At 37.8% G+C, this 25,633-nt stretch overlaps 1 protein-coding gene across 3 annotated transcripts in view; it reads left to right on the top strand.

The window, feature by feature from the left end:
• Window positions 1-25,633, top strand: part of FILIP1 (filamin A interacting protein 1) — a 210,042-nt gene that overhangs the window by 148,432 nt on the left and 35,977 nt on the right. For all 3 annotated transcript variants that reach the window (XM_089681393.1, XM_089681395.1, XM_089681396.1), the window contains exons 3-4: window positions 12,615-12,788; window positions 15,555-15,733. In XM_089681393.1, the coding sequence (XP_089537519.1) occupies window positions 12,615-12,788; window positions 15,555-15,733 (353 nt within the window). The remainder of the gene's footprint in view (window positions 1-12,614; window positions 12,789-15,554; window positions 15,734-25,633) is intronic.

Here is a 25,633-nt window from a genome sequence, read left to right as displayed (position 1 = left end):
TGCTTTATATGGCTCTGCATAGCAGAGCCATTAAAAGCAGTGTGCTTACAATGTACAGCACACACACAACACACAGTGAAACAGAACACAGTTAACCTTTTGATCGCTCCAGTTGTTAACCCCTTTCTGCTCAGTGACATTAGTATAGTGTCAGTGCTTTTTATTAGCACTGATCACTTTATTGCTGTCACTGGGGATGTCAGTGACAGTTAGTCAGTTCCTATACAGTAAGTCGGTGATTGCCACCATTACTAGTATACGAAAAACAATTCAGTATATATACTGCCATTTGTAGATGCTATACCTTTCCCGTAAACCAATTAATTTATATGTATAGGGTTTTTTTTTAGCAAAGACATATAGCAGAATACATTTGGCCTAAATTTATGACGAAATTTAATTTTTAATTTTTTTTTTACATGACATGTTTAATAGCAAAAAGTCAAAAATATAGTTTTTTTCTCAAAATTGTTGGTCTTTTTTTTATAGCGCGAAAAAATAAAAAAAGTAGAGGCGATCAAATGCCACTAAAAGAAAACTCTATTTGTGGGGAAAAAAAGATATGTTTAATTTGAGTGCAGCGCTGCATGACCACACAATTGTCAGTTAAAATAATGCAGCGCCGTATTGCAAAAAATGACCTGGTCAGGAAGGGGGGGGGGGGGGGGGGTGGGGGGTAAATCGTCTGGAGGGCAAGTGGTTAAAATCACAAAAGTAATTTCTTTTTCTTATCTTTGCAACTTCAGAGGGTTTTGTGGGTTGAATAATATGTGTCACACGCTGTATTGGTATGATTGGCCAAAGTCACAACACATCAAAGTTGCATGAAAATCACACTGAAGTCGCAATTATAAGTCGCACAACTTTGGGGTCGCAGTAAACCACAACTAAAGTGCAAATGAGAAAGCGAAATTCATTTGATAAAACTCAATTTTTCACACAGTCCACACATAGACTTGAAAAGGTGTTACTGATCAAAACTTGCAAACAATCCATCCTCTGGTGCCAATGCAAACAGACAATGGGGTTGATTTACTAAAGGCAACTTGACTGTACACTTTGCAAGTGCAGTTGCTCCAGAGCTTAGTAAATGAGGGGAAGCTCTGCTGACTTCCATAATCATATCATGTGCAAGTAAAAATGTTGTTTTTTTTTTTCCTTGCATGTGATTGGGTATTGTTCATAAGGTGAATTTTTACCTTGTTTATTAAACTCTGGAGCAAATGCACTTGCAAAGTATACAGTCTTTTCCACTCCATTGTGTCAGACCACCACTGTGTACATAAGGCAGCTTACTAGATAGCCATGACCCTCAATGTTTCTATATTTTGTGTTAGAATATTTTGTAGGTTGCTTTTTTGTACATGGTACATTTTAGATCCAAGCGCAGATCAAATTTCCATATATTATCTGGAGTTTGGCTTCAATTTGGTAGTGTATGTAAATCTGCTAGTGCACCTAACACTCCCCCAAGACTAACAATGCTGTTGTCCCCTGGTGTCCCCTGCGCTCCTTCATCATACCTCCTTATGGGAGATTTCCTTTCACTTCCTGTTGTGTCCCCAAAACAGGAAGTGAAGGGAAATCTCCCCAGCAGGACACAGACCATAGAAATAACCTCAACTCCATCCATAACTAAATAGAAAGGTTTTGGCTTTACATACACTTTAAACCTTTGGCTAAGTCTTAGATGACTAAATAAAAGTTCATATTAGTACAAGCTAAATTCTTACACATTTCAAATTTGGCCTGTACATTATATTTATATAAAACTGTCTAAGGAGTAAGAACTCCCTGTTGCAAACTTAAAAGTAAATCAAATGTTCACAAGAAGACATCTGACTATTATTTTCTGCCCGCATATCTTTGTTCGGCTTATGCTGCCAGGACTCTTCATCAGTGATGTCGCCAGATTTCTGAAAAGAACCGACCATGGGAGCTTTCAATGACATCATTAATTATCCATAGTCTGGAGCTTGGCAACAATCCTCCTATGACACGCTCTGCAGAAATGCTAACTTCACACTGCTGAATGAATGTTTTTATTTAACTAAGATGTTTATATGTTTTACACTAAAAGATTTTTTTTAACATTAACAATCATGCTGATTTCCTCCTAAATGTAAAAACTGGCTGATATTATAGATGACAGTTCCTTCAAGTTCATTGTGGGTCATGTAATTAATCCTTGGAGGGGTATTTTGTATTGCAGATGTGTAATCTTTTAATAGAGACAATTTCAATAGTTGCCTAAACTTTACTTTACACAAGTGATCATGGATGGAAACTTTACTAATGTGGTACAAACTTTAGTAAATTAAAAGTGGGTTGTGTGATAACGCAAATGGCTAGTTATACAAGGGGGAAACTTTTAAATTGCTGATTTTAAAAGGCATTATTATAGTGGGACATTACAGGGAAGTGTTTGAAAAATGGTTAGAAACTAATCAAACCATCAAAAGATGTATCATTAATATGTCCAATTCTCATCATATAAAACTGTAAGAAAACAAATTGTGAATCTGTATGGATTTTCTGGATTTCTTTTCATTTTCTTCTGAATCTAACAAGATGCAATCTTCCTCTAAGTCTTTATTATTGGAGTAACTACAGTACATCAGGTGTTCCAACCAATACAGATGTAGGTCTCACATCATTATTTAAATTCTTTTCTTGAAGTACACTGTGTAGACTACTGAATTATATGCTGCCACCATAGGTGAATGGACACTGGCAAACAAAGTTGTTCAGACAGCTCAATTAAACGCCTCCTATTCCTAGCAGTCCTTCATTTTATAGCCAGCAATAAGAGTAATCACAGAAAACAGAAAGGAGAGACCTGTGTCCTTGCACTGTACTTCAAGTAAGGAATTTTACATACAAATAAAAAATCATATTTTTACATTCACATTTCACATAGACTACTGGGATGTCAAAAAACAATGTAACTGAGGGTGTGGGCAACACAACTAACAATTGCCAACAAGCCCACTGAACAAAGAGTCAAGAACTGCAACTCAGACAGCAACCTGAATCAATTTGCAGCCAAAATGGTCTTGAATTGCCACCTGGTAAAACGTAACAAATGTGAGAACAGAGGACAAGGTGGTGGCCTTGCAAATCTGGGAAACAGATGCCTAAAGCTGAAAGACCCATGAGGTGGTGATGGATCTGGTAGAGTGTTCCTTAACCAAGAAAGATGGAACCTTATTCTTCAAAGAGTAGGCTTGAAAAATAACCAGTCAAATCTACCTGGCAATGGTGACATGATAGAATCCCCATGAAAGGACAAACAGATGCCAGGCCTTGTTATCAATCCATTGGTCAGACACTCAGACCTCTCCATTAGCTCAGTCCCCCATTCCAGTCTGAAAACCCTAGTAAAACCTTCACCCTCACAAGCTTGAGCAATCTGGAGACCTAACAGACCTTGGGTCCTAATACCTCAGTAAAGTACACATTTCTGATAGACATCTTATCAGCCAAGATTCAACATATCTCATAACTCATGAAGTCATTGCAGCACAGCCAGAATATAGACATATTTACCTCCCTCAGTTATTGAGTAGCATTTTTAACCCAAACATCCCTATGCTAGGTGGGTCCAGAGTGGATTAGGCCTCCAAACCCCTCCTATGAGAAATAGATATCCGAGACTTGCTGTATTTACATCCATTTCTAAGGTAATTTAATACTGGACAATAATCTGCATGGTAGCAGAATGTAAACGGTAGGTATTCAGAAATATGCATACTTATAAGAAACTGTATTTGGGACTTGGTCATAAACGTGCTGGCCTCCCAGCACCCACCCGTTAAACCAGATGATTGGTCAGAGGGTCTCTGTCAACACCCCTTTGATATCACAGAAAAAGGAATGACAGGACCTGTGAGGGGAACTCTTATTCTACCATCATAGAAGGAACATATGTCAAGTATGAGAACTGATAATACCTTGCTTATTGACTGAACTCTGCTAAAACCAAGGACTTTGCAAGTATTTTTCATTTTCGTCTCCTTTTTATTTCTCTGTTGCTGTATTGTGTCTTTATTTCTTGATGCATTAAACCCTATATTGTAAAAAGTGTTAAAACTGTCTCTAAGTTTTTTAATGCAAATTAAAAGAATTCCTGTCTCTTGAAATGTGCTACTGTATATGATAATCCTCTGAATATACCTGTCTGTGGTGACAGTGTGTGTTACAGACGTTTATGCTAAAATCATAGTTGGTATTGCTAAGATTGTAAGTTTCCTCCTTCTCGGTAAAAAGGCGGTGGTGGCATTTAAAGGGTTAATTGATAATTACCCTAACCCAGTGACAATCACTCTCAGGCTGCTGGCATCTAGATTGTGGTCCTGGGAGCTGGAAAATCTTAATGCAGGGTGCAGCTGAGAGTGGCATTGTTATGGAAGTGACACTGTGGTGTGATATTGACTGGTCCTTTGTCACGAGTTGGTGAGAAGGGCAGGGGTCGGGCACTGTGTTTTTCACACTTATGCCTTAGGACAACTTTATCCCTGTTTAACATAGGGAAGGGTTCTTTACCCAAATCCACCTAACAGAGGTGATGACAACAAGAGAAGCAACCACGTGAGTGTCATTAGACAAGGGAATATTCCTAATGGGTTCTAAAGGTAGCCTCTATATTGCCAACAATATATTGCCAACAGAAGCACATTAACATACTATAGCATCACACTGGACCATGTGGGGGAAGCAAAATGAGTGACCCTTGTAGAAAAAATCCTGTTCAAGGAATAAGAGGTAAGCAGCCTCTGAAAGAAAATAGCCAAGGCAGAGTTTTGTTTTTTGATGGTGCTCAAAACACCCATATGAATGGTGAAAAATATGTCCAAAGCTGTCAAAACCAGTGACTAAGAACCAGGATGGAGAACTGGTCCTTGAGACCAAGGTCTGGATGGTCTGGAAGTGGGCACAGAGAGTCTGCCAGGATTTCAAGAGTTCTCAAGTTCTAAGAACCATGTCCTCCTGGGCCTGGTTGATACCATGAGCATTACTGTAATACCCTCCACCTGAATCATGTGGAACAGTTGAGGAAGAGGGAAGAGGCATAGATCAGAGGGAATTTATCCCTTAGGGTCATCGGGGCATCTAATGCGAAGGCCCAAGAACCCCAGAAGATCCAGACATCCCACAACCAACAAAGCTCCTGAAAAACGAGGGGAGAGGAGACCATTTCCCGGAATTCAAACAATTATAGTCTGCCTGTCAATTTCCCATGCCCAGGATGTGCACAGCAGTCAGGGCTGGAATGTGACGTTTACCCAAGACAGATTTCGATCTGCCTTTCATAGGGTTGAGCAACTTCTATTGCCTCCTTTATGGATGATGTCAGCCATGACTGTGGCATTGTCCAACTGACTTTCATAGGATGGGGGGGCCCAATGCTGAATGGAAAAATTAATGAACCTGAGTTCCAGAATGTTCATAGAAAGCTGCGATTCCCTTGACAACCAAGTCCCATGGACTGTTGAGTCCCAGCCTGACAGGCTGGCATCTATCATGGAGTGGAATGCCACTAAATCATAGAGAGCCTTACCTTAAGGATGTATAAGTAAGCACCCATGATATCCATAGAGGTCAGAAAATCCCCTTGCTAAGGTGAGGCAATGTCGTAGCTGGAAAATTCCTTGGAGAATTTCAGGATCTGAAGGAAACTGCTGAAAATTTTCAGATCCAAAATGTGGCAAATGGCACCCTTGCTTTTGGGACAACAGATTGGAGTAGAAACCCTGAAACTGTTTTTATGTGGGAACTGGGACAATGGCTTTCAGGTAAAGCAGCTGCTTCAGGGCAGTTAACAGATCTACCTGCCTCTGTGGAGAAGAGGGCAGATTTGAAGGCAATAAACAAAGAGGAAGCACAGACTGAAACTCAAGTTTGTAACCCCTAGAGACAACATTCCAAAATGACACAGGACGAAGTTGCAGCAAACGCCACACTTGAAGAAGTGACTGTACAGATGAAGGAGTACAGTGACTCATGGAAGAACTGTTCCCATGTGAAGAGCATCCTCTTCAAGTGCTTCTTCCATATCTGCTCTGCAGACTAGCACTTGAATCACAGGATTCTGAACATATGAATGGACGGAAAACTCATCCTGAACATTTGGTGCAGTGGTGTAGTTCTACAAATAGGAGTTACAAATGCTTAAAGCAGTATTAAATCCAAAACCAAAAATGTATTATATTGCAGCTTACCAGTCATTAGATGTGGTGGCTTAATTTTTTTGTTTTTTTTCCCTCAGTTTTTCCCTGGTGATCTTGCCAGGAACCCACCTCCTGTATAAGTGAGACACAGCTCTGGATGAATTAGCAGAAGAGGTATAGCAGACAGCAGCATTGTCAATCTGGGAGGGTTAAATGTATTAGCAGATTTAAATACACTAAACAAATTGAAGCCAAACTCCAGCTCACATTTTATAATCAGTTACAGCAAACTATTTTTTCCCTTTTGGAATAAAGGTTTTGCATTAATAAATAAAAGATGATCAATTTAATCACCCCTGCAAGTATTAAGTAGTATGTCTCTGCTACATACACTAATACTTTCTGCTGGAGAGCTTAAAGCAGTTTTAAAGGCTCAAGGTTTTTTATCTTCATGTGTGCAGCACTCCCCCTAGCCCCCCATATACTCACCTGAGCCCCATTGCGATCCAGTGATGTGCATGAGAGCTGGGAGCTTTCTCTCTTCATCGGCTCCCACTGCTGTCATTCACAGCCGGTAAGCCAATGAGGAGAGAGAGTCCAAGCCATGGATCTGTGTGTGAATGGGCACACAGAGCAGCGGGTTGGGAGCACTCCAGCTCAGGTGCCCCCATAGCAAGTTGTTTTCTGTGGGGGCAACCAACAGGAGGGAGGGTCAGGAGCACTGGCGGGGGACCCCAGAAGAGGAGGATCAGGACTGCTCTGTGCAAAACCACTGCACAGAGCAGGTAAGTATAACATGTTTGTTATTTTTAAAAATATGGAGCCTTTAGTATCGCTTTAAGCTTTTTAAAAACAACAGACTTGGCTGGATCACCAGATGAAAATAGAAGAAAGAAAGCCAAAAAAAGGAAATTAATGCAGTCATCACATCTAAGAATTGGTGAACTGCAATAAATTAAATGTTTGTTTTTAGGTTTAATACCACTTTACGCAACGCATCACTGGATCTTTGCCTATGTAAATAAAATAAGGGGTCAGAAAGTCTATCTATGGTTGAGTAAACTTTAGCCTCATATGCATAGGGATTCATTGGGCCTTATTATGATGCCCTGGCTAAGTTGTTGTTTTTGTGTATTTATTCCCTTGGACTCCATTGTTATATGTATTGTTTTGTTTTGCCTTGGAGGCTATTCTTTATGGTTAACTGTATTGTATGCTTTGCTGAATAATGAAATAAAACTTATAAATGATTTAAAAAAATGCATACTACAGTGAAGTCTGTAATTCAGATGGCTTTGGCCCTTTCTTTCACATATTAATGCATATTGGTCCATCAGTGTTTGATGAATTAATTTGCTCTTTGGAAAAACTCTATCTATTGCCCATTCAGATAAATCTTTATTTCCTAAAAATATAAAGCCCTTGCGTCATTCTGTTTGATTACTCTCTCAGGATATAAAATGAAAATGTAATCAGACTGTCTTTTAGCCTGTCTTTTTTCGGTTCATTAAATATTTGGTCTTGGAATAACACGTGCAATTTGTCAAAGCAAGGTACATAAACTTTGGCAATAGCAAAAAACTGTCCTGACCCTTATGAAAATTAAAGAGGCTTTATATGGAACTTACTACATAAGTTTAATTAAATCCAGTCTGCTCTCTAAAGAAATGTCCATAGAAAAAGGACATTCAGGGATATCCATTTGCCCTCTCTTATGTTTACTTACAGAACTACTGATTATAGCTTTAAAAAACCTTCTCTTGTTTCAAATATGGTGTAATGTGTGCATCTTTGGTCAATAAATGTTATAGCAAAAAAAAAAGCTATTGTGGTTTAAACTTGTAAAGATAGCTTTCAGTATATGAATTCCCTATTTCCCATATATATTCCCCATTTAGCTGTCTATTAAAAGTGACAGTTACAGGGGTTGGAATAAACCATATACTACTGCCAGGAGTGCTTACAGTCAACTTTTATTCATGATGTTTAAATCTCTTTTTTGAAAAGACAAGCTGTTGCTGTGAGTTCTTACAAAGTGCTACGTGGAGTTGATTCAAAACTTCTCTTTAAACTGGAATTTCAAATTTCCCTTTAAATGAAAAGTGCACTTTGACTGCACTAACAATTCCCCTCTATTCCAGCACTGTCAAGCTGCCAAACGGCATTTCAGTTGAAGTGAACAGAGACCTTAGAACACATACACAAGTAAAGCTTGAGGGTTTTTTTGTACATCCTTGGGTACGTCCTCGGGTTTAAGTGTTCATACCAGGATCATGGTTGCAGCTACAGCCATGATCCTGTTATCATTTCTTTAGTTTTTTTTTTATGTAAAAGTGATCCGAGAGTCTATTCAGCTGCCTGGTCACTTTTGCTGGGCAAGGAAGGGTTAGACTCACATATACAGTATATGTGCTGTATATACTCTATAATCAACAATGTTAGGTGGGTTCAACATTGTGAAATTGAGGAAAAATGTGTTTAAGATGCCTAGAAAATTTTTACACCAGGGCTGTGTATCATAGTCAGGTGTTGTCAGTTAAAGAGGAGGGAGACTAGTGAACTTCTATTCACTGATTTCCCCTAGCTAGTAAGAACCAAGGATTTTGTCACTTCTGGTTTCTGCTTTCATTTTCCCTTACTGCTGTGGCTGGGGAAAAAGCTAATGGAGCACAATCTGTTTTATGATATGACTAAAAACTCATGTAACAACGAAGGAGCATGGGCTAAATTTCTACCCAACTTCAATTTTTTTCATAAGTACCCACAGTTTAGAGGAAACATAGGAGTGCCAATTTAACATTGTCTAAAGTGCAGTTTCCTTATAATAAAGTTGTATATCTGGTAACCCCATACCAGTCATCTCCTCAAGTAACTGCAGGTTAGTATAATCTAGTAGATATGTGTGATTTGTTTTGTTACAAACCAAGTTCGGACAAAATATTTGTTATTTGATGATTCGGATGTATCTGAATTTCTGAATCACAAAAGTAACGATTTTCAATGAAGCCAAAAAAAATTATAGCAAAACAAATTATCCAAATTAGAAAATGAATTCAAATTCGAAAATTAATTTGAAATGGAAAGTTATTGCAATAAATATAGTAAGTTATTAAAGTGAAATAAGACAATGATTCCTACTTAGGTTGCTTTATAGAATAGAATAAAATAAAACAGAAAAGATTGGAATAGAATAAAACAGAATAGCATAAAACATAATAGAATAAAATAGAATAGAACAGAGTAAAACAATAAAGGAACAGAATAGAATAAAACAGAATAGAAATGAAAAGAATAGAATAGAAAATAAAATAATACTATAGAATAGAATAAAATAGAACAAATATAGCTGTCTCCAAAATTTTAATTTTGAAATTCGAATTTGAATTTTGAATCAATTTCAAAATAACGAATATATGAAATGAATCTGAATATACAAAATTAATTCCGAAACCGATCATTCTAAGATAACGAATATGACAAAACAAAATTATTAATTTAACAAATGAAGCCGAAACAAAACAAATTATTCCTTTCCGTGCACACCTCTATAAGCTAGTGATGGCTATCTTAATTTAACCCATTTCCTCTAAACCCAGGCTGCCAGGTACCTGTCCTTAGCCTATGGCTAAACAGTGAAGGAGAAGCAACACAGTGATGTGCTCAGATCTACCTTAATTTGTGTCTATTATATCTGCCTAGAGTTCAACTTTAACCACTTCAATACCAGGCACTTATACCCCGGGCCTGCCCAGGCCAATTTACAGCTTTCAGTGGTGTCAAACTTTAAATAACAATTGCGCAGTCATAAAAAGCGGTAATAACCACTGTGTTTTTATTTTTTGCTAAAGATAAAAAGCCAAACATTTTGGAAAGAAACACATTTTTCTTTGTTTCTGTTATAAAATTTAGCAAATAAATAATTGTTCCTTATAAATTTAGGCCATAATGTATTCTGCTACATTTGTTTGCTTAAAATAACCCAAATCAGTGTTTATTATTTAGTCTGTAGGAAAGTTATAGAGTCCGCAAACTATGGGATATATCTGAAAATTTATTAATCCTGATGTACTGACGGCCTATCTCATTTCTTGAGGCCCAAAAATGTCAGGACAGTACAGATACCATCCAAATGACCCCTTTTTGGAAAGTAAACAGTCTGAGATATTTAGTAAGAGGCATGGCGAGTTTTCTGAAGTTGTAATTTTTTTGTCATAATTTGTTTGAAAATTAAAAAAACAAATTCACTTTTTTTTGTTTACATACTGTCAGCAGTCCAGTACAGTATCATCACATAACTGGTGTGGCGGTGATCAGGGACACTGACTGTTGACAGTATGAAAATAAAAAACTTTTAATAATTCTTTAAAATTTGTTTTATTTTTTTATTACATTTTTTATTTTTTTATGATTTTTTTTAACTCACTATGACCAGAGCAATATAGTGTCACCATAGCAATATTGTATTGCTCTGCGTAAGTGATCAGGATTTCTTATTTTTTACACATTATGATTGCTTATAGCAGTGAATTTCACTGCTATAAGCAAGAATTTTACTGAATCAAATAGATTCATACAGTTTGTATTGTTGTGATTAGCTGTGATTGGCCACAGCTAATCACATGGTACAGATGGGCTGTGGTTGTCCATGTCTGTACCATGTGACCACTGTGACCATTCACAGCTAACAACACAATTGTAACAATGAATGGCATAAATTGAAGCCAATCGTTGTTTACAATTGTCATGTGATTTGCTGTGATTGGTTACAGCGATCACATGGTACCAGCAGTAGGCCGGTACACAGATCACGCCTGCAGCATTGCCCCACAGCCGTGCACAAAGCTCGTTTCGGGAGGACATCAAATGATGTTCACCTGGTAGAACAAAAGTTTCACCTGGCCAATAAATTGCTATAGGTTGGGCGGGAAGTGGTTAAAGTGTATGTCCAGCAAAAACTTTTTTGTATTCTGTAAACTGTTGTCACTGGAACAGTAGGTAAGCGAAAATGTATTTAACAAAGCCCTTGATAACACTAAAAATCCAACAGGGGCTCTAATCTTTCCTCACACTTCCGAAAACTAGAGAAAAAACTTTGGCTAAAGAAAAAATTTAATACCCCGGTCACATCAAACCTGACTTTGAAATCGTGCAACTTACAGTGAAGTCGCAGGATTTCAAAGTTGGGTTAACTGCCGATTTCAGGTGCGATTTGCAAGACATCTAACACTGATGTATATGCAAATCACACCAAAAGTAGTGCATGTACTACTTTGGAAATCGATGCGGCTCCGCCCAAGTCGGAACCACACTGATATGACCGCTGTAATTGCAGACAATAGGGTGCAACTTGACCTGCGATTTGCAAATTGCATGGCATGCAAATCGCATGCCAATTTGCATTCAGTGTGACCGGGGTGTTAAGTGCTAATGTATGGAATTCTATCATTACTAATAAAATATCTGAGCTGAAGAATAAGCCATTAGAAATGTATTTCTTTTATTATATTTTGGCTGCAGTTCTTTAATAATGCAGTTACTTCATGCCATGTGTGGTGTACAGCAGTTTGCAAATTGTCACATCCTTTTGGGTTTCTCCTTTCATAACTCTCAGTTACTGAACTTTCCCAAAAGACTAGCTAATAAATGGATTCTGGATTAGCCAACTGCCACATATCATAAACCAACAAGAAAATTATTGTGGTATGACTTGTCAAAATGTATGCACACAAAGAAAAACATCCATCACTCCATAACTATATTACAAAAAATTCTTCTAAGCTTTGATCCTCTTCGAAGCAGATGATCTTCAATATCAGAGAGGGTGGGGCTGATATTATAATGTCAGCACTGTTCTCCCAAGTATACTGTAAGCCCAGGCTGAGGTGGTGGCACAACCCCAGTGGATATCTCCATGAAAGCCTGGGCTCACAGGAAATGGGTTGGTGGACACTGGCCATTATTCAACTTGGAAGAGGGCAGACAGTGGGGACAAGGTTTGAGACAAGGTGGGCGAGAGTTGCATGTTATACTTGTAATATGGCTGGGCAACTTCTTTTTTTTAATAGATTAATGGTTTTATTAGACAAAGGAAGTCTAACTGACTAAACGAAAGAAAGTAGCATGATTGAAAACAAAGTACACTTAAATACATATTGATTATATTCATAAGGTGTATAACATTTAGATGGGTTTCTGGTTGATGAGATGAAGTGTGGTGTGAGTTGTGTATGGATCGTACACACAGATGCTTCCTAGCAACATGTCATGTAATATCACATGAGCAATCCGTTTTTGGCAATGTGAAGTAAATTACAGAAGAGAGGTTCCCGTTGAACCAGACGATGGCTTTAGCTCATATACCAAATGTCAATTTATCAGGAATGATGTAAGCATGTGTTATATAATCTGCAGCTTCTCTAATCATATCATGTTACATTCCCACAGGCTAGGGAGGATGTTATCCATATGCTAAAGACAGAGAAAACTAAACCCGAAGTTTTGGAAGCTCATTATGGGTTTTCAGCTCCGGAGGATGTACTGAGGGTACTGCACAGAGATGCTATCCTGGCAAAGGAGAAATCCATAGCAGAAGATGTGTATGAAAAACCAATGGCAGAGGTAATGTTCTTATTACTGTTAGATACAACAAATATAAGTATACTTTTGCTTATGTCTACTGTTTGTTGGTGACAGATCTATGTACATGTCTTACTATATCTTCTTTCATTTGATTTTCATTTGTATACTGTAGCTATCAAGCTGTTTGTCATTTACATTTTTCGTTACCTCTGATCTATCTATCTATCTATCTATCTATCTATCTATCTATCTATCTATCTATCTATCTATCTATCTATCTATCTATCTGTGTTTGTAAAATTCATTATATCTTAACAAATGTTAAATTGTGTTGTTTCATACAGTCAATAAATATATATGTACTGTATCTTACTGTATAGGCTGTAAAAATATGTGCTTCTATGCTTTGTAAGAAAACCTAAATATGTGGAATATGCTGAATAAATATATAGAAACAAATAGATATGCAGGATGCACGTTGATAAGGCTTTTTTCAAATCTGTGCAAACCAGTAGCCTTGTACATGTTCGTTTCCCTTTAAGTAAATGAGAAGCTGCCGTGAAAACTCCATGTACTGTATGACACTTTCACAGCCTCTAGCTTAATAGTGTCAGAATATTGATACTACCCCCATTGCACCAAGCCATGCATTTAATCCCTTCACATCACTCTGCTGTCCACATAAGAAGCCAGTGTACTCAATCATGGACTGAGTTCAGAAAGAGGATTTGAACATAGCTTACTGTGGTTTGCAATTTTTTATATATAGCGTGTGACTATTTGTTATGTTACTGGGAATGAAAGCTGCTTACAATACAAAAGATATGTTAACAATATTTAGCTTGTAAAATCATTTTTTTTTAATTAAACAAGATACATGAGCTACACAACAGCATAGTTTCAGATCTTTGATAAGCTTTTGGTTTTATTGTTTTGATTTTAATACTATTAATTTTGTCATATTGTTATTACAAATTCCTGTAGAACAAAATGACTATATATTTATTGTATAAATAAATATTTGTAGTTGCTCTCTTTACCAAAAGTTCTTTGGTGGATAAAGGATTGTAGTTGCTTTCTTCTGTTTATAAATCATTGCAGTTATTTTGTAAGTTATATTGTTAAAAATAAAGAATGGTTTGTTACTCTTAGGTGCTTAAAACCTGATGTTCCATTTAGGTGTGGTCCTTTTGGTGTTCAGAACAAGCCTAAACTTCACTGTAAGCAACCCATCTTGCAATTTGTAGTTATATATCTTATACTCACCTGTCCTTGCTCCTCTGAGATCTTGTGCAGCCAAAGTATATCCACAGCTCCAGAAGTCTAGCCACGATTTTCTTCTATTAGGTTTACCAATAGTGGTTGGCCTCTCCATAGCAATGCGTTGACAAAGCTTGGCCAGAAGACCTCAAGACTGGAGCAGTGACTGTGCAGCTTCCTGCAGACCACAGAGTGAAGATCTCAGAGGAGTGAGGACAGATTGTATAAAGCAGGGTTTCTCAGACAGGTTTCCATGGAACCCTAGGGTTCCTCCAGAGATTGCTAGGGGTTCATTGAGCAATGAGCAATTTATGCCTCTCAGGTAAGTTCCCACTGACACCATTGATCTTTTTAGCTATCTATAAGGGGGTAATTCTTCCCAATGACCACAAGTGTAAGGAGCATTCTTTCCACTGACCATCACACTGATGTATCATGAGTTGTACATATAGTAATTTTTAGCAGGGGTTCCCTGAGACCAGAAAGTTAATTCAAGGGTTCCTCTGTGTTGAAAAGGCTGAGAAAGGCTGGTATACAGTGTAGTATAAGGCTCAAGGTAGCCATACATATTTGATAAATGATTCATATATTTCCAACAATGATATCCAAAGATTGGTAAGCTGCAATATATTACATTTTTCTTTTGCAGCTTAGATGCATTTTAAGCCTTAACTACCCTTTAACTAGTTAACCTAAAACTTATGAGCTGAACTTTGAAGGCAACCATTACTTTATAATGCTAATATTTAGCTTAGCGCTAAAGTGCTGATTTGTAGATATCTACTGCAAATCTCTAATGAAGCCAACATTATAGCACCTATATGACTTAAAAAAGTTATGCAAGTATCTGTAAGTTGTTCTTATGACACTTCTGCCCTGTGCTGGAAATGCTGCAGATAAATTTCTTCTGTCCTCACAGCTTTGCTACTGCAGTTGTGGTGCACTGCAATTTTTTAATTGCCTTACCTTATATAATAATTGAATAAAAAAAAAGTGTGGGCAGTGGCTGAACTGTGGGGAGTGTAGAGATTTACATGAAGAGTTTCCAACAAAGGAAAAAATTCCCTTATGCCATCAAACACTGCCGGGAACAACTCTGTGAAGTTTTTTTTCACACTCATATCCCTCACAAATGACTAGTTCTGTTACCTATTTACCATGGTTTGTTCACATCATATCTCATGCATTAGCATGCGCATAATATGTGCATGCTAGCATGCAATTTTAAGTTCCAGGGCAAGGTGTCGCAGTGCATTTTAGAACTTTTTTCTGTTTTTTTTTTTACCTATTTGCTATTACTTTGTGCTTTGGTTCATTGCCAAATCTTGCAGTGTGTCCAGACGTTCTGTGCAAAACATGTCCTTTTTTAATGCAACCGAAATTATAGGACATTCGAAAAATTGCCTTTTACTTGTGTTGAGACTGCATCAGCCAATGCAAAACAGCCCAATGCTGCTGGTTTGAAGGAGCCTTAAAAAACATTGCACATTCATTAAAAGCATGTGATATGTTTTTAAACTTGCTATTTTAATTGAATTTACACAGCTGGACAGACTTGAGGAAAAGCAGAGAGAAACCTACAGACGCATGTTAGAGCAGCTTCTTCTGGCAGAGAAGTGTCACCGCAGAACTGTTTATGAACTGGATAATGAGAAGAGGAAACACACAGAGTACATGAACAAGAGTGACGATTTCACTAACTTGCTGGAGCAGGAGCGTGAAAGGTGAGTGTACTAAGAACAATCTAGTATTACAATTATTCTTTGTGTCTAAAAATGACCTAAAAAGGCCCAGGAGGCAGCGGCAGGAAGAGGTTAAGATAAAAAGTTACCCTTTAACCCATTTTGTAATATCTTTAAGAAATAGTTAATAATAGCTTTGTTACCCTTCATTTTACTGTTTGATGACCTTTCCCTAGACTATGCCTTTGGGGCATGTGTGATTGTCTACTTTTTGTATTTGGTTTTAAAAAGTATTTTTGGTAGAACAGAAGATGAATGTGCAAATGTATCAAGGATGTCGTCATAAACTAAACTTCTGCTGATATCCCTTTTTATGTTCAGTAATGTCCAAGCAAAGACCTTAAAGTGTTACTAAACCCAGGGCCCTGCATTCACTCAATCTGGTCTCCCACAGTACACAGAACATGGGAATGCTATTATTTTTGTAAATATAAACTGCTAAATTCCTTTTTCTCATCAGCAGTTAGAGCAGTCTTGTGAATTTTAGTAGAGCACTGGTTAAAGCTTGTAGGAGGGCTTTTCATTCTGCTCTAGGAGGATGCAGGACCCCTGACCTCTGTCTGGTCAGTGCTGATTGGCCCTGTGCTGATCAAATGCGCTCTCCCAAGAAAAAGAAGAAAAACCTTTCTAGCAATACACACCAAACTGAGCATGTGCAGAGTGTCTCCACACAGTATTTTATGAAATATCAGGAGATAAGAGGGGACATTGGAAGAAAGGGAGGATTAGAGAAGTCAGGATCAAATGGCACAAAGCAGAGGATTAACCCCTTAGGTTCCACTGTGAGTATAACAAGCATGCTTTACTGCATATACAGACTGATTTTACTGTTGTGGGTTTAGTAACACAATAATTAACTTTGAGAAAACTCTGTCAGAAGACATTTGAGTGCATGCAAGAGTAAGAAGTAATTGATATATTACAAAAAGGTCTATATATGCAGCAGACTACAGGTTATGATTGAACAAAATCCTATATAGCAGTAAGTAGGAGAGTTTTCACATGCTCTATGTTTCACATCAGTGCGGTCTTCATTTCAACTAAATCATCAATGAGATATTATGGAGAGCATGGTTTCTTTAGAATTTGATATTTTGCTTTGACACTAATAAATGTAACCTTACACTGAACAATATCAACCTCAGCCAACTTTTCTACAGTTTGCAAAGCTTCTGGTGGAATGCAACTTTGATCTGACTAAACCATTTGGGGTCTAAATAGGACATATCACACATCAAAGTTTCAATCTTGTTTTTTCCTCCAGGCTGTTTGACGCCTGATCAATGGCTACATTGAAAACATAAAATAGAAATGATGCAAGGGGGATAGAAAAGAGTTCATCCTGTGATTTCTCCAGGAATTTTCTGTCCTGGAGAACCTTTTTTGTGATAACTGGCTTTTAATTGCAGCATTAACATGATGCTCCAGAAGGGTACTGCTTGCTTTTGTGACAAATGAGTCCACCATTTGGATTATAAATAGGTTCCCGACCGTCATAACTTGATGTTTGGCAAGTTCCATGCCTTTAAAATATTGAATCCAGATGTTTGGAGATACCCTGAAACTGGTCTAGTAATATCAAAGATTTGTATAAACAGTAATGAGATAAGCAATGTTTCATATTGTATATAAGCATGAAGCAAAACAAAATGTTGGCCTTAATCACAGCTTTACTGCCAAATGTAGGGGATTCCGCAATGGGTTCCAAAAAAGAAAGCAAATCTTTTGATTGGTCTACAGTGTTAGCAAAGATAGTACACAGTGTTGTTGGTTTGCAGCACCATCTACTATCACCAATTTTCTTAAATCTACAGAACTCTTAATTCCCTTGACCCTGAGAGTATACCAACTTAGTCCAGAACATTTGTATGACTCTGAAAAAAGATGGTTGTTTTTTCTAGCAGTCCAAAGAATGATTTCACTAGAGTAGCACATTTGTGACATCAGAAAGCACCAAATTAAGAACGTAAGCATAGCACCACATGCATATAAAAATTCAAAACATTCTTTTGATGTGGCCTGTACTTCATTATAGCTCCCAATCAGATTTTCAACACCATCAGGTAAGCAGCCAATAATATTAACATCTCTTGAGGAGAACGTTTCCAACTGCTCTTTCAGAATGCAGTTCTTCTCCGATCATACTACTAACATTAGATATAGAGAAAAGCCTCTCTTGCACCATTCCCTCTTTGACATATTGCAGAATTATGCTGCATTGCTGAAATATCTTGAGGGAAAGTTACTAAGACTGGAGACCAGAATATGGACCAACCTGTTCATGGGAATCAATCAGCTTCTATCTTTTAGTTTTAACACTTAACGGAACAAATTGAAGATAGAAGCTGACTGGTTGCTATGCACAATTACTCCAGATTGTGGCTTCTTCAGTTTCATTAATTCACAGAAATAAGAAACACTCACTCTAAATAAGGAAAAAAATAGACTAGCTTTATTTTAAGACAATTTTGGCTAAGGAGCTCACTGAATACATTTGGGAGTTTAATGGTAATTTTGTGGCAAAAGAGTACAAGGATGATCTCATTAGTACTGCATCTCCTCCATTGTCCAATTACAATCCAAGTCAGGTTCTGGACCAGGCTATAGAGCTCAAATGGAGTGTAGACTGGAAAATGTTTTAGGACCAAAACCAAGCAAAGAAGTGTTTGAGATATCTGTTTATTTCTATACACAATAGTCCCCTAAATGCCACATATGTGGAAAATGATTTGGTTAGTCTTTAAAGTGATATTAAAGCTTACAATTTTTGAAAAATTAAAATAACAAACACGTTATACTTACCTGCTCTGTGCATTGGTATTTCACAGAGCAGCTCCGATCCTCCTCTTCTGTTGTCCCCTGCTGGCTCTCCTCCTCTTCTCCATGTGCCACCATAGGAAGCCACTTCCTATGGTGGCACACACACGTGGGCTTGCTCCTGAACCTCCACTATATGTGTCTATTGACACAAAACCAGGGCTCAGCCCTGCCCCACGCTCCCTCATCATAAGATTTGATTGATAGGAGTGGGAGCCCATTACTCCATTGCTATCAATCTGATCAGTGAGGAGGGACAGTCCCAGGACAGCCCCTGCTCTCGCGCACATTACTTGATCGAGATTGGACTCATGTAAGTATGAGGGGGGCTGGGGAAGGGGGAAATCCTCTACAACAGAAGGTTTTATACCGTAATGAATACAATCCATTGAGGTAAAAAACCTTAAGATTTTAGAACCACTTTAAGTCAGCCATGCACTAATAGATTTTCAAAAAAACAATTGTATGATCAGTCATATGAAAATTCGCCATTTATTCCATGACTTCCCAAATGTTGTTTGAAAGTACTTTAAAATGTTGTTTGCATTCAACATTCGATTTTGGAACCAATGGACTTCCCTGTATGAAAACCACATATACTGTTACATTGCAGTCGAAAACTAATGTTAATTTGACTCCACAACTGATTAGTAATTCAAAAAATATTGAGTGAAAATCTACTAGTGTATGGTCAGGAGAGCCAAATTCACCATTCACAGGAAGGACATGCTATTTCCAATGACACATATTTCCTTTATTGGCACTGAGGCGAATTGTATAATACTGCCACAGCAGTAAACCTAGATATGTGGAAAACATTTTAAAGTGGACCAATGATCTGCTGAGGGAAATGACAGGCTGAATATAAAGAATTAAGAAAAAGGAATTTGTCAAGGGTCCCTTGAGTTGTGCATTGTGCTATTCAAAATTTGCTGTCTGAACTACATGAGATGTGGCCATGATCAGGGTTTAGGTAAATTTATGCAGGGGCTGCCTTGTTTTGGTTTGTGATCTTTTTTCCACTGATTACATGTGTACCATCATGATTCATGGCTCCTGGCACTGAAAACATTGGATCAAAAAGGTACAGCTACAGTATGTGGATCAGATTTTTTTTCTTTTTTTCAGTTTTCTGTCCTGGTTTGTTTGATTTCTAAGCTGTACATCGCAAACTGCAGATAAGGTAAAGCCAGTACACAGAGCAGTATTTTCATAGTTCTAGATCTCTGGAAACCACTCTCAAACCACAGTATAAAGCAGCCTTTCTCAACCAGGGTGCCCAGGCACCATGGGGTGCCTTGAGGTTTTTTCAGGGGTGCCTTGGCAAGATGTCTAAAAATTGCCCAAAACTTGTATACAAACCAGCGGGTGGAAGAAGCCTGCTTTTTTTTTACACAAAGCCACAGGTCTTCATTGTGTACCATTACAACCTTTTAGCCACCGGCATCCTGACAACCAATGACATCATCAGTTGATAAGGAGGATGTCAGCTGCCTGCACAGCTTCCTAGTTTGACCCTTCCCTGCCCCTCTCCATCAGTGCTGGGGTCACATTAGCTCAGTGATGGATTAAAACTGAGGGAGAAGAGAAACATGGGAATACTATTCAGTATCAGTGTGCAAAAGTGTATTTGCTTTGAAAGAATAAGTCATCTCTAATGTTGGGTGTCCTACATGTGTGGATGTTGCTGCGGTATATAAAACTATTAGAATAGTTTTTCACATTTTAGAATGGGGTGCCCTTTTAAAATGATGGACAGTCTTGAAGCACCACATTTTACAATGGGGTGCCTCAAGACTATCCAGAATTTTAGGTGCCTCGGGACTGTCCATAATTTTAAAGGGTGCTTTGACTGAAAAAAGGTTGATAAACACTGGTATAAAGAATGCCAGTATAAGAGGCTACATTTGCAAAGTTGTTTGGTGTCTCTGAACATAATAAAATAGCCAATATGTTTTAAAAGCAAAATTATCCTTTACGTAACAGAGATTTCCAGCTAGGGTTCTTGACATAATCTAGGTTATCAAATTTGCAGTGCCTGTCAAATTAGGCTTATTTACTAAATTCCTATCTAGGGAGTTACAAAGAACTGAAAGCATGATCCTTAATTGACAGTTTAATCCTCTTACTGTAATACGACGATGGCATCAGTTCTTCTGAGCATGATTACATTAATTGTTAACATGTAATTGGCATACATATGTGAAGAAATTAACAGTTTAAATATTTTAAAGAAACCTTGTAACCCTTGTCAAGTTGCCCTGAATAAAGTCTGTTTAATGCTCACCCTCCAACATAAATATATACACCCCTTCCATGCAGTTCCCTTCCACTTCATTCTTCCACTGTTCCAACCCTATAAAAACTCCATGATGAGTGGTTTTGGAGTTTTCACAGGGCTGATGACATGTGCTTTTCCTCACATTTCAATGGTCAGGCATGGTGGCTGTCTAGTAAGCTAAGCATTGCATTATGGGAGAAGGACACATGCCCTTCCATACCTGGAAGCACAAAGTATTTTTGGTCTCTCTGCTGGAGAACACCACAGTGGGGAAATGTAGGAAATGTGAATGTTAATTAAAAACTTAGTTATAAAAACAGTATTTAGCTCACTTGTACTCTTACAAAAGTCATTAAATAATGTTTTAACTTTGTCACCCACCTTATGCAGTTAGGCCATACAGCAAGTAAGTGTTCAACTGTGCATTTAGTTTCTTTGGTTTGACTTTAAATAACATGATAATGAGTATTCTGTACCAACAAAAGAACGGTGTTATCTTTTGCAGATGTCATTACTCTTTTGTAGACAAAGAAGCTTCCCATTGCAGTTATGTGATAGCATATGCATAGCTATGGCAGACAGCCACTTCAGCTGTGAGCTCCACTGTTCCACAATCAAGTATGTAGAAATGATCATACTTCATAACGAGCAATAGCTTGAAAGCCTGTCTGAGCAGATTTCTTAAAGCATTCTTGAGAGTGCTGCCATCTTTTCCTCTCATGCAGTAGGATTGATTTTGAAAGTAATTTATCGCAAAGTTAAAATGTTAGCCAGTCTTAGTCAAATGTGTGCAATTGATCTGGTTTAAATGAATTATTTAGTTATTAAAAATATTGTTCAGACGTAGAGGCATTTTTTAAAAATCTTTTCAAACAAGATTCACATAGTTATTACACAAGTGTCACACATTTTCTAATAGGAAAAATGTGTGAATCCGGGATGAAAGTGGTGTGACTCTTGTGTGAAGACATTTATAAACAAACCCCTTAGAGGCATTTTTTAAAAACCATGCACAATCCAAACTAGGGCCATGGTACAATCTATCCCAAATAAAATATTTGAAGGGCTTATTTATATCAAACACTGTTGGCAAATACATTTTTCAGAAATGCAGTTCCTACATCCTTTTATATTTGTGTTGTGCTCAAGGTTCCCATTCAATAGGCCAAAATGGGAACGGAAATTGGATCATGTAGGCAATATTCAAGTAAAGGGTCAAGGCTTTTTACCTTCTATGCAAGAAGTTGAAAAACCTTCTATGTGCTGCAACCCCCCAGACCTCCTAATACTTACCTGAGCCCCATCTCTATCCAGCAATCTACAGGAGAACCTCTCCCTCCTCATTGGCTGAGACAGCAGCGGGAGCCATTGGCTCCCACTACTGTCAATCACAGCTAGTGAGCCAATGAGGAGAGAGGGGTGGGTGCCAAACTGCAGCTCTGTGTATGAATGGGCCTGCTTGGGTGTTCCATAGTAAGCTGCTTGCAGCAGATGCCAGGAGCACCGGCGGGGGACCCGAGAAGAGGATCAGAGCTGCTCTGTGCAAAACCAATGCACAGAGCATGCAAGTATAACGTGTTTGCTATTTTAATTTTTAAAAAATTGGAAGCTTTAATATCACTTTAAGTACTAACCAAATCATTTTCCAGATATGTGGCATTTATGGGACTATTCTGTATACAAATAAACTGAGATTTCTCAAACACATCTTTGCTTGTTTTTGGTCCTAAAACGTTTTGCAAACTACACAAAATTTAAGAGCTATAGCTGGTTTTGCACAGAGCAGGTAAGTATGACATGTTTGTTATTATTTTTCAATTGCTTTCAATGTCACTTTCAGAATTGCATGACAGTGTTGGGTACAGGTCCTCTAGAAACCAATGTATTTCTGTTCATGCATTTTCACTGTTTTGAAAAACACTCCATGATGCAAGAAAATGTAGCTAGTGTTAACAAGCTTTCATTTAGATTTAGATTTTTTCTATATAAGATTACAGTAAAACTAAAAAAACTGTGTGAGAAACATCTGATGGACAAAGTCATATTGTACCAAATCCACAGGCTACATGCTATTTTCAGGGCACTGACATCTTAGCAGTGGAGATAAACAGGCTAATCCAAGCTGTCCTCAATGTGATATGCCACCTGTGAATCTGTGAACAGCACTTTCAATCAGAAGCCTACAAAACAGGTGTTTGGTTTTATGACATAGTCCCTTTAAAGAGCCAGCCACCCAAAATGTATAATTTGTTTTTTGGTACATGCTGATGAGTTTGACCAGCTGTCAGTTTTAGAGATCTCAAGGGGCCCTATTTGCAGAACGGGACAAATGTCACTTTTGTGACATACATGTCTATTCAGTGTGTAGCTCTATTTAAGAAACATAGTTTTCCAGGAGCCATATTAGATCCATAGGTGGCTGGATGTAAACAGACTTGCATCTGTTTGCATCAAACTACCTCCAAACTGCCATGTTTAGGTAAAAAAAACAAAAACAAAATGATATAGGCCTTTTCCAATTGTTTTCCTTGATCTTGACAACCAAAGAGCAACCAGACATAGACACACATCCATTTACATCTGCTTGTGCAAAGATTTAAATGGAGCTTCTGATCAGGTCCGCCTGAAAAACTGACAAGTGGACTTGATTGGATCACCTGTGTGAAAAGGGACTTTGGGTTCACATACACTTTAAGGAGAATGCTATAGGAGGTCTTTGAAAACAGAGAGGTGGCCAGTAACACCCAAAACTCTCAGGTATTTAAGAACACAACTGGAGCTCACTGGACTTCCTTGTGTGCTAACACCATACTATGTATTTGCACTATATTACTAACATCCACTTTGAAAAGTGAACATGCACTACTCTATTAGCAAATCAACCCCAATTTCTCACATATACAGTACCTATATCATATATACTTAAAGACGTCTGTACACCTCTGCTTGGCACTGACATTTATGATAAGCATGTGATATGTATTAAGAATTTTGCATTATTTGCAAATTTTTATTAATGTGTAAATATATATTATGCTATAAATATGTAATGGGTTCCCACTTAGGTTCATTTAATGCTTTTATTGTTAACTGCTTGAGAACTGCTGCAGAGTGGACCCACTTCGCCCGATCATGTACGTGCTCTGGCATTTCTGGGTAAGGGGCGCTTACCCGCTGACCCTTCTGTTCTGTCATTTGCTACAGCACAAGCTGATCAGTAGGTCCTGGCCATTGATTTATGGCTGGGCCCTGCTGATCGGCTTAGTAAATGACAATTTGGAGCCCTGTGTTTACTAACAGCACAGGGCTCTGAACAGGGAACAGAGATGTGCTGTGTTTTTTCTCCCTGAAAAGCAGGAAGATAAAACAGACGTATCTAGTAGTGAAAGCAGCACAGATTACCCACATGACACATTGTTAGTCAAACTGTTAACCCTTTGATTGTCCATAGATGTTAAACTATTCTCAGTCAGTGTCATTAGTACATTAACAATGTATAGTATCAGCACTGATCACTGTATGAGTATCACTGGAGAACTCAGCCAGTTAGTGTCAGATTGCCCACACACTATCACAGTCCCACTATAAGTCGCTGATCAGCACCATTACTGTTATAAAAAAAAAATCAGTAAATTTACCATTGTTTATAGATGCTGTAACTTTCACACAAGCCAATTAAGATTTTTTTTTACCAAAGGCATGTAGTAGAATACATTTTGACCTACATTTATGAGGAAATTTGATTTCCTGATTTTTTTTTTATCGGATATGTTTTATAGGAGAAAACTTTTTTTAAATTGGTCTTTTTTCATTTATATAATAAAAAACCCAGTGGTAATCAAATACCACCAAAAGAAAGTTCTATTTGTATTAAAACAATAATATAATTTTCATTTGGGTATAGTGTTACATGACTGCACAATTGCCAGTTAAAGTAACACAGTGCTGTATAAGGAAAAATTGCCCTGGTCATGAAGGGGGTAAAATCTTCCGGAACTGAAGAGGTTAATCTCAATAAAGATTTTGTTTTAAACACAGCAAGTGGTTGTATATGATAGATATTAGTTCAAAATAATGTTATTAATTATATGAGCAACATAGCAATTGGTAGGCAATAGTAATGTATATACATTATATACTTGTGAAGGGATGGTCAACTGCCATGCTAGCTTGACGTAATGACTTCCTGAGTGGAATATTGCTATATTTTATGGTTTTTGTCTTCCTAGTTATGTATAGCACAAGCCTGTTTTACAGCTTCAAACATAGCATATTAAGGATTCCTAGCCAACAAGAAACGCCCTGTTACCAAGGCTGAGCAGAAAATTATCACCTTCAAGTGCATAAATTACGCATCTGACAGTTACCCGAAAGGCTGTCATTTCCATCACAAAGATTTGGAATGTTTTATTTCTTTACCCGCACTTTTAGTTATAAAGCTGCTATTCCTTGTAAACAACATTCATCCAAACCCAGAGCTTTATAACCGTTTGACTATGTTGATGTTGCTGATAATGGATGTATTATTTTATGAATGTTCATCAAACAAGGATTTTCAGCCATGACATTTGTTCAAGAATGCCAGCACTGCCTAATGTGTGTAAAATCTTATTTCTTACAGACAGCTCACAGGCAATGGGGCTAATTCATAAAATACTGGACAAAAGATAACAAGAACATATGAGGATATGTTGCCTGTAACCAGGGGCGGACTGACCATTCGAACACTCGGGCACTGCCCGAGGGCCCGGGGTCAGTAGGGGGACTCATGAGATGCCCCTGGT

This window comes from Staurois parvus, unplaced genomic scaffold (assembly GCF_062004578.1).
Source record: "Staurois parvus isolate SC_StPar_1 unplaced genomic scaffold, SC_StPar_1.0 ptg000264l, whole genome shotgun sequence".
NCBI classification, from domain to species: Eukaryota; Metazoa; Chordata; class Amphibia; order Anura; family Ranidae; genus Staurois; species Staurois parvus.
This window is presented reverse-complemented; position numbering and strand designations above follow the sequence as displayed.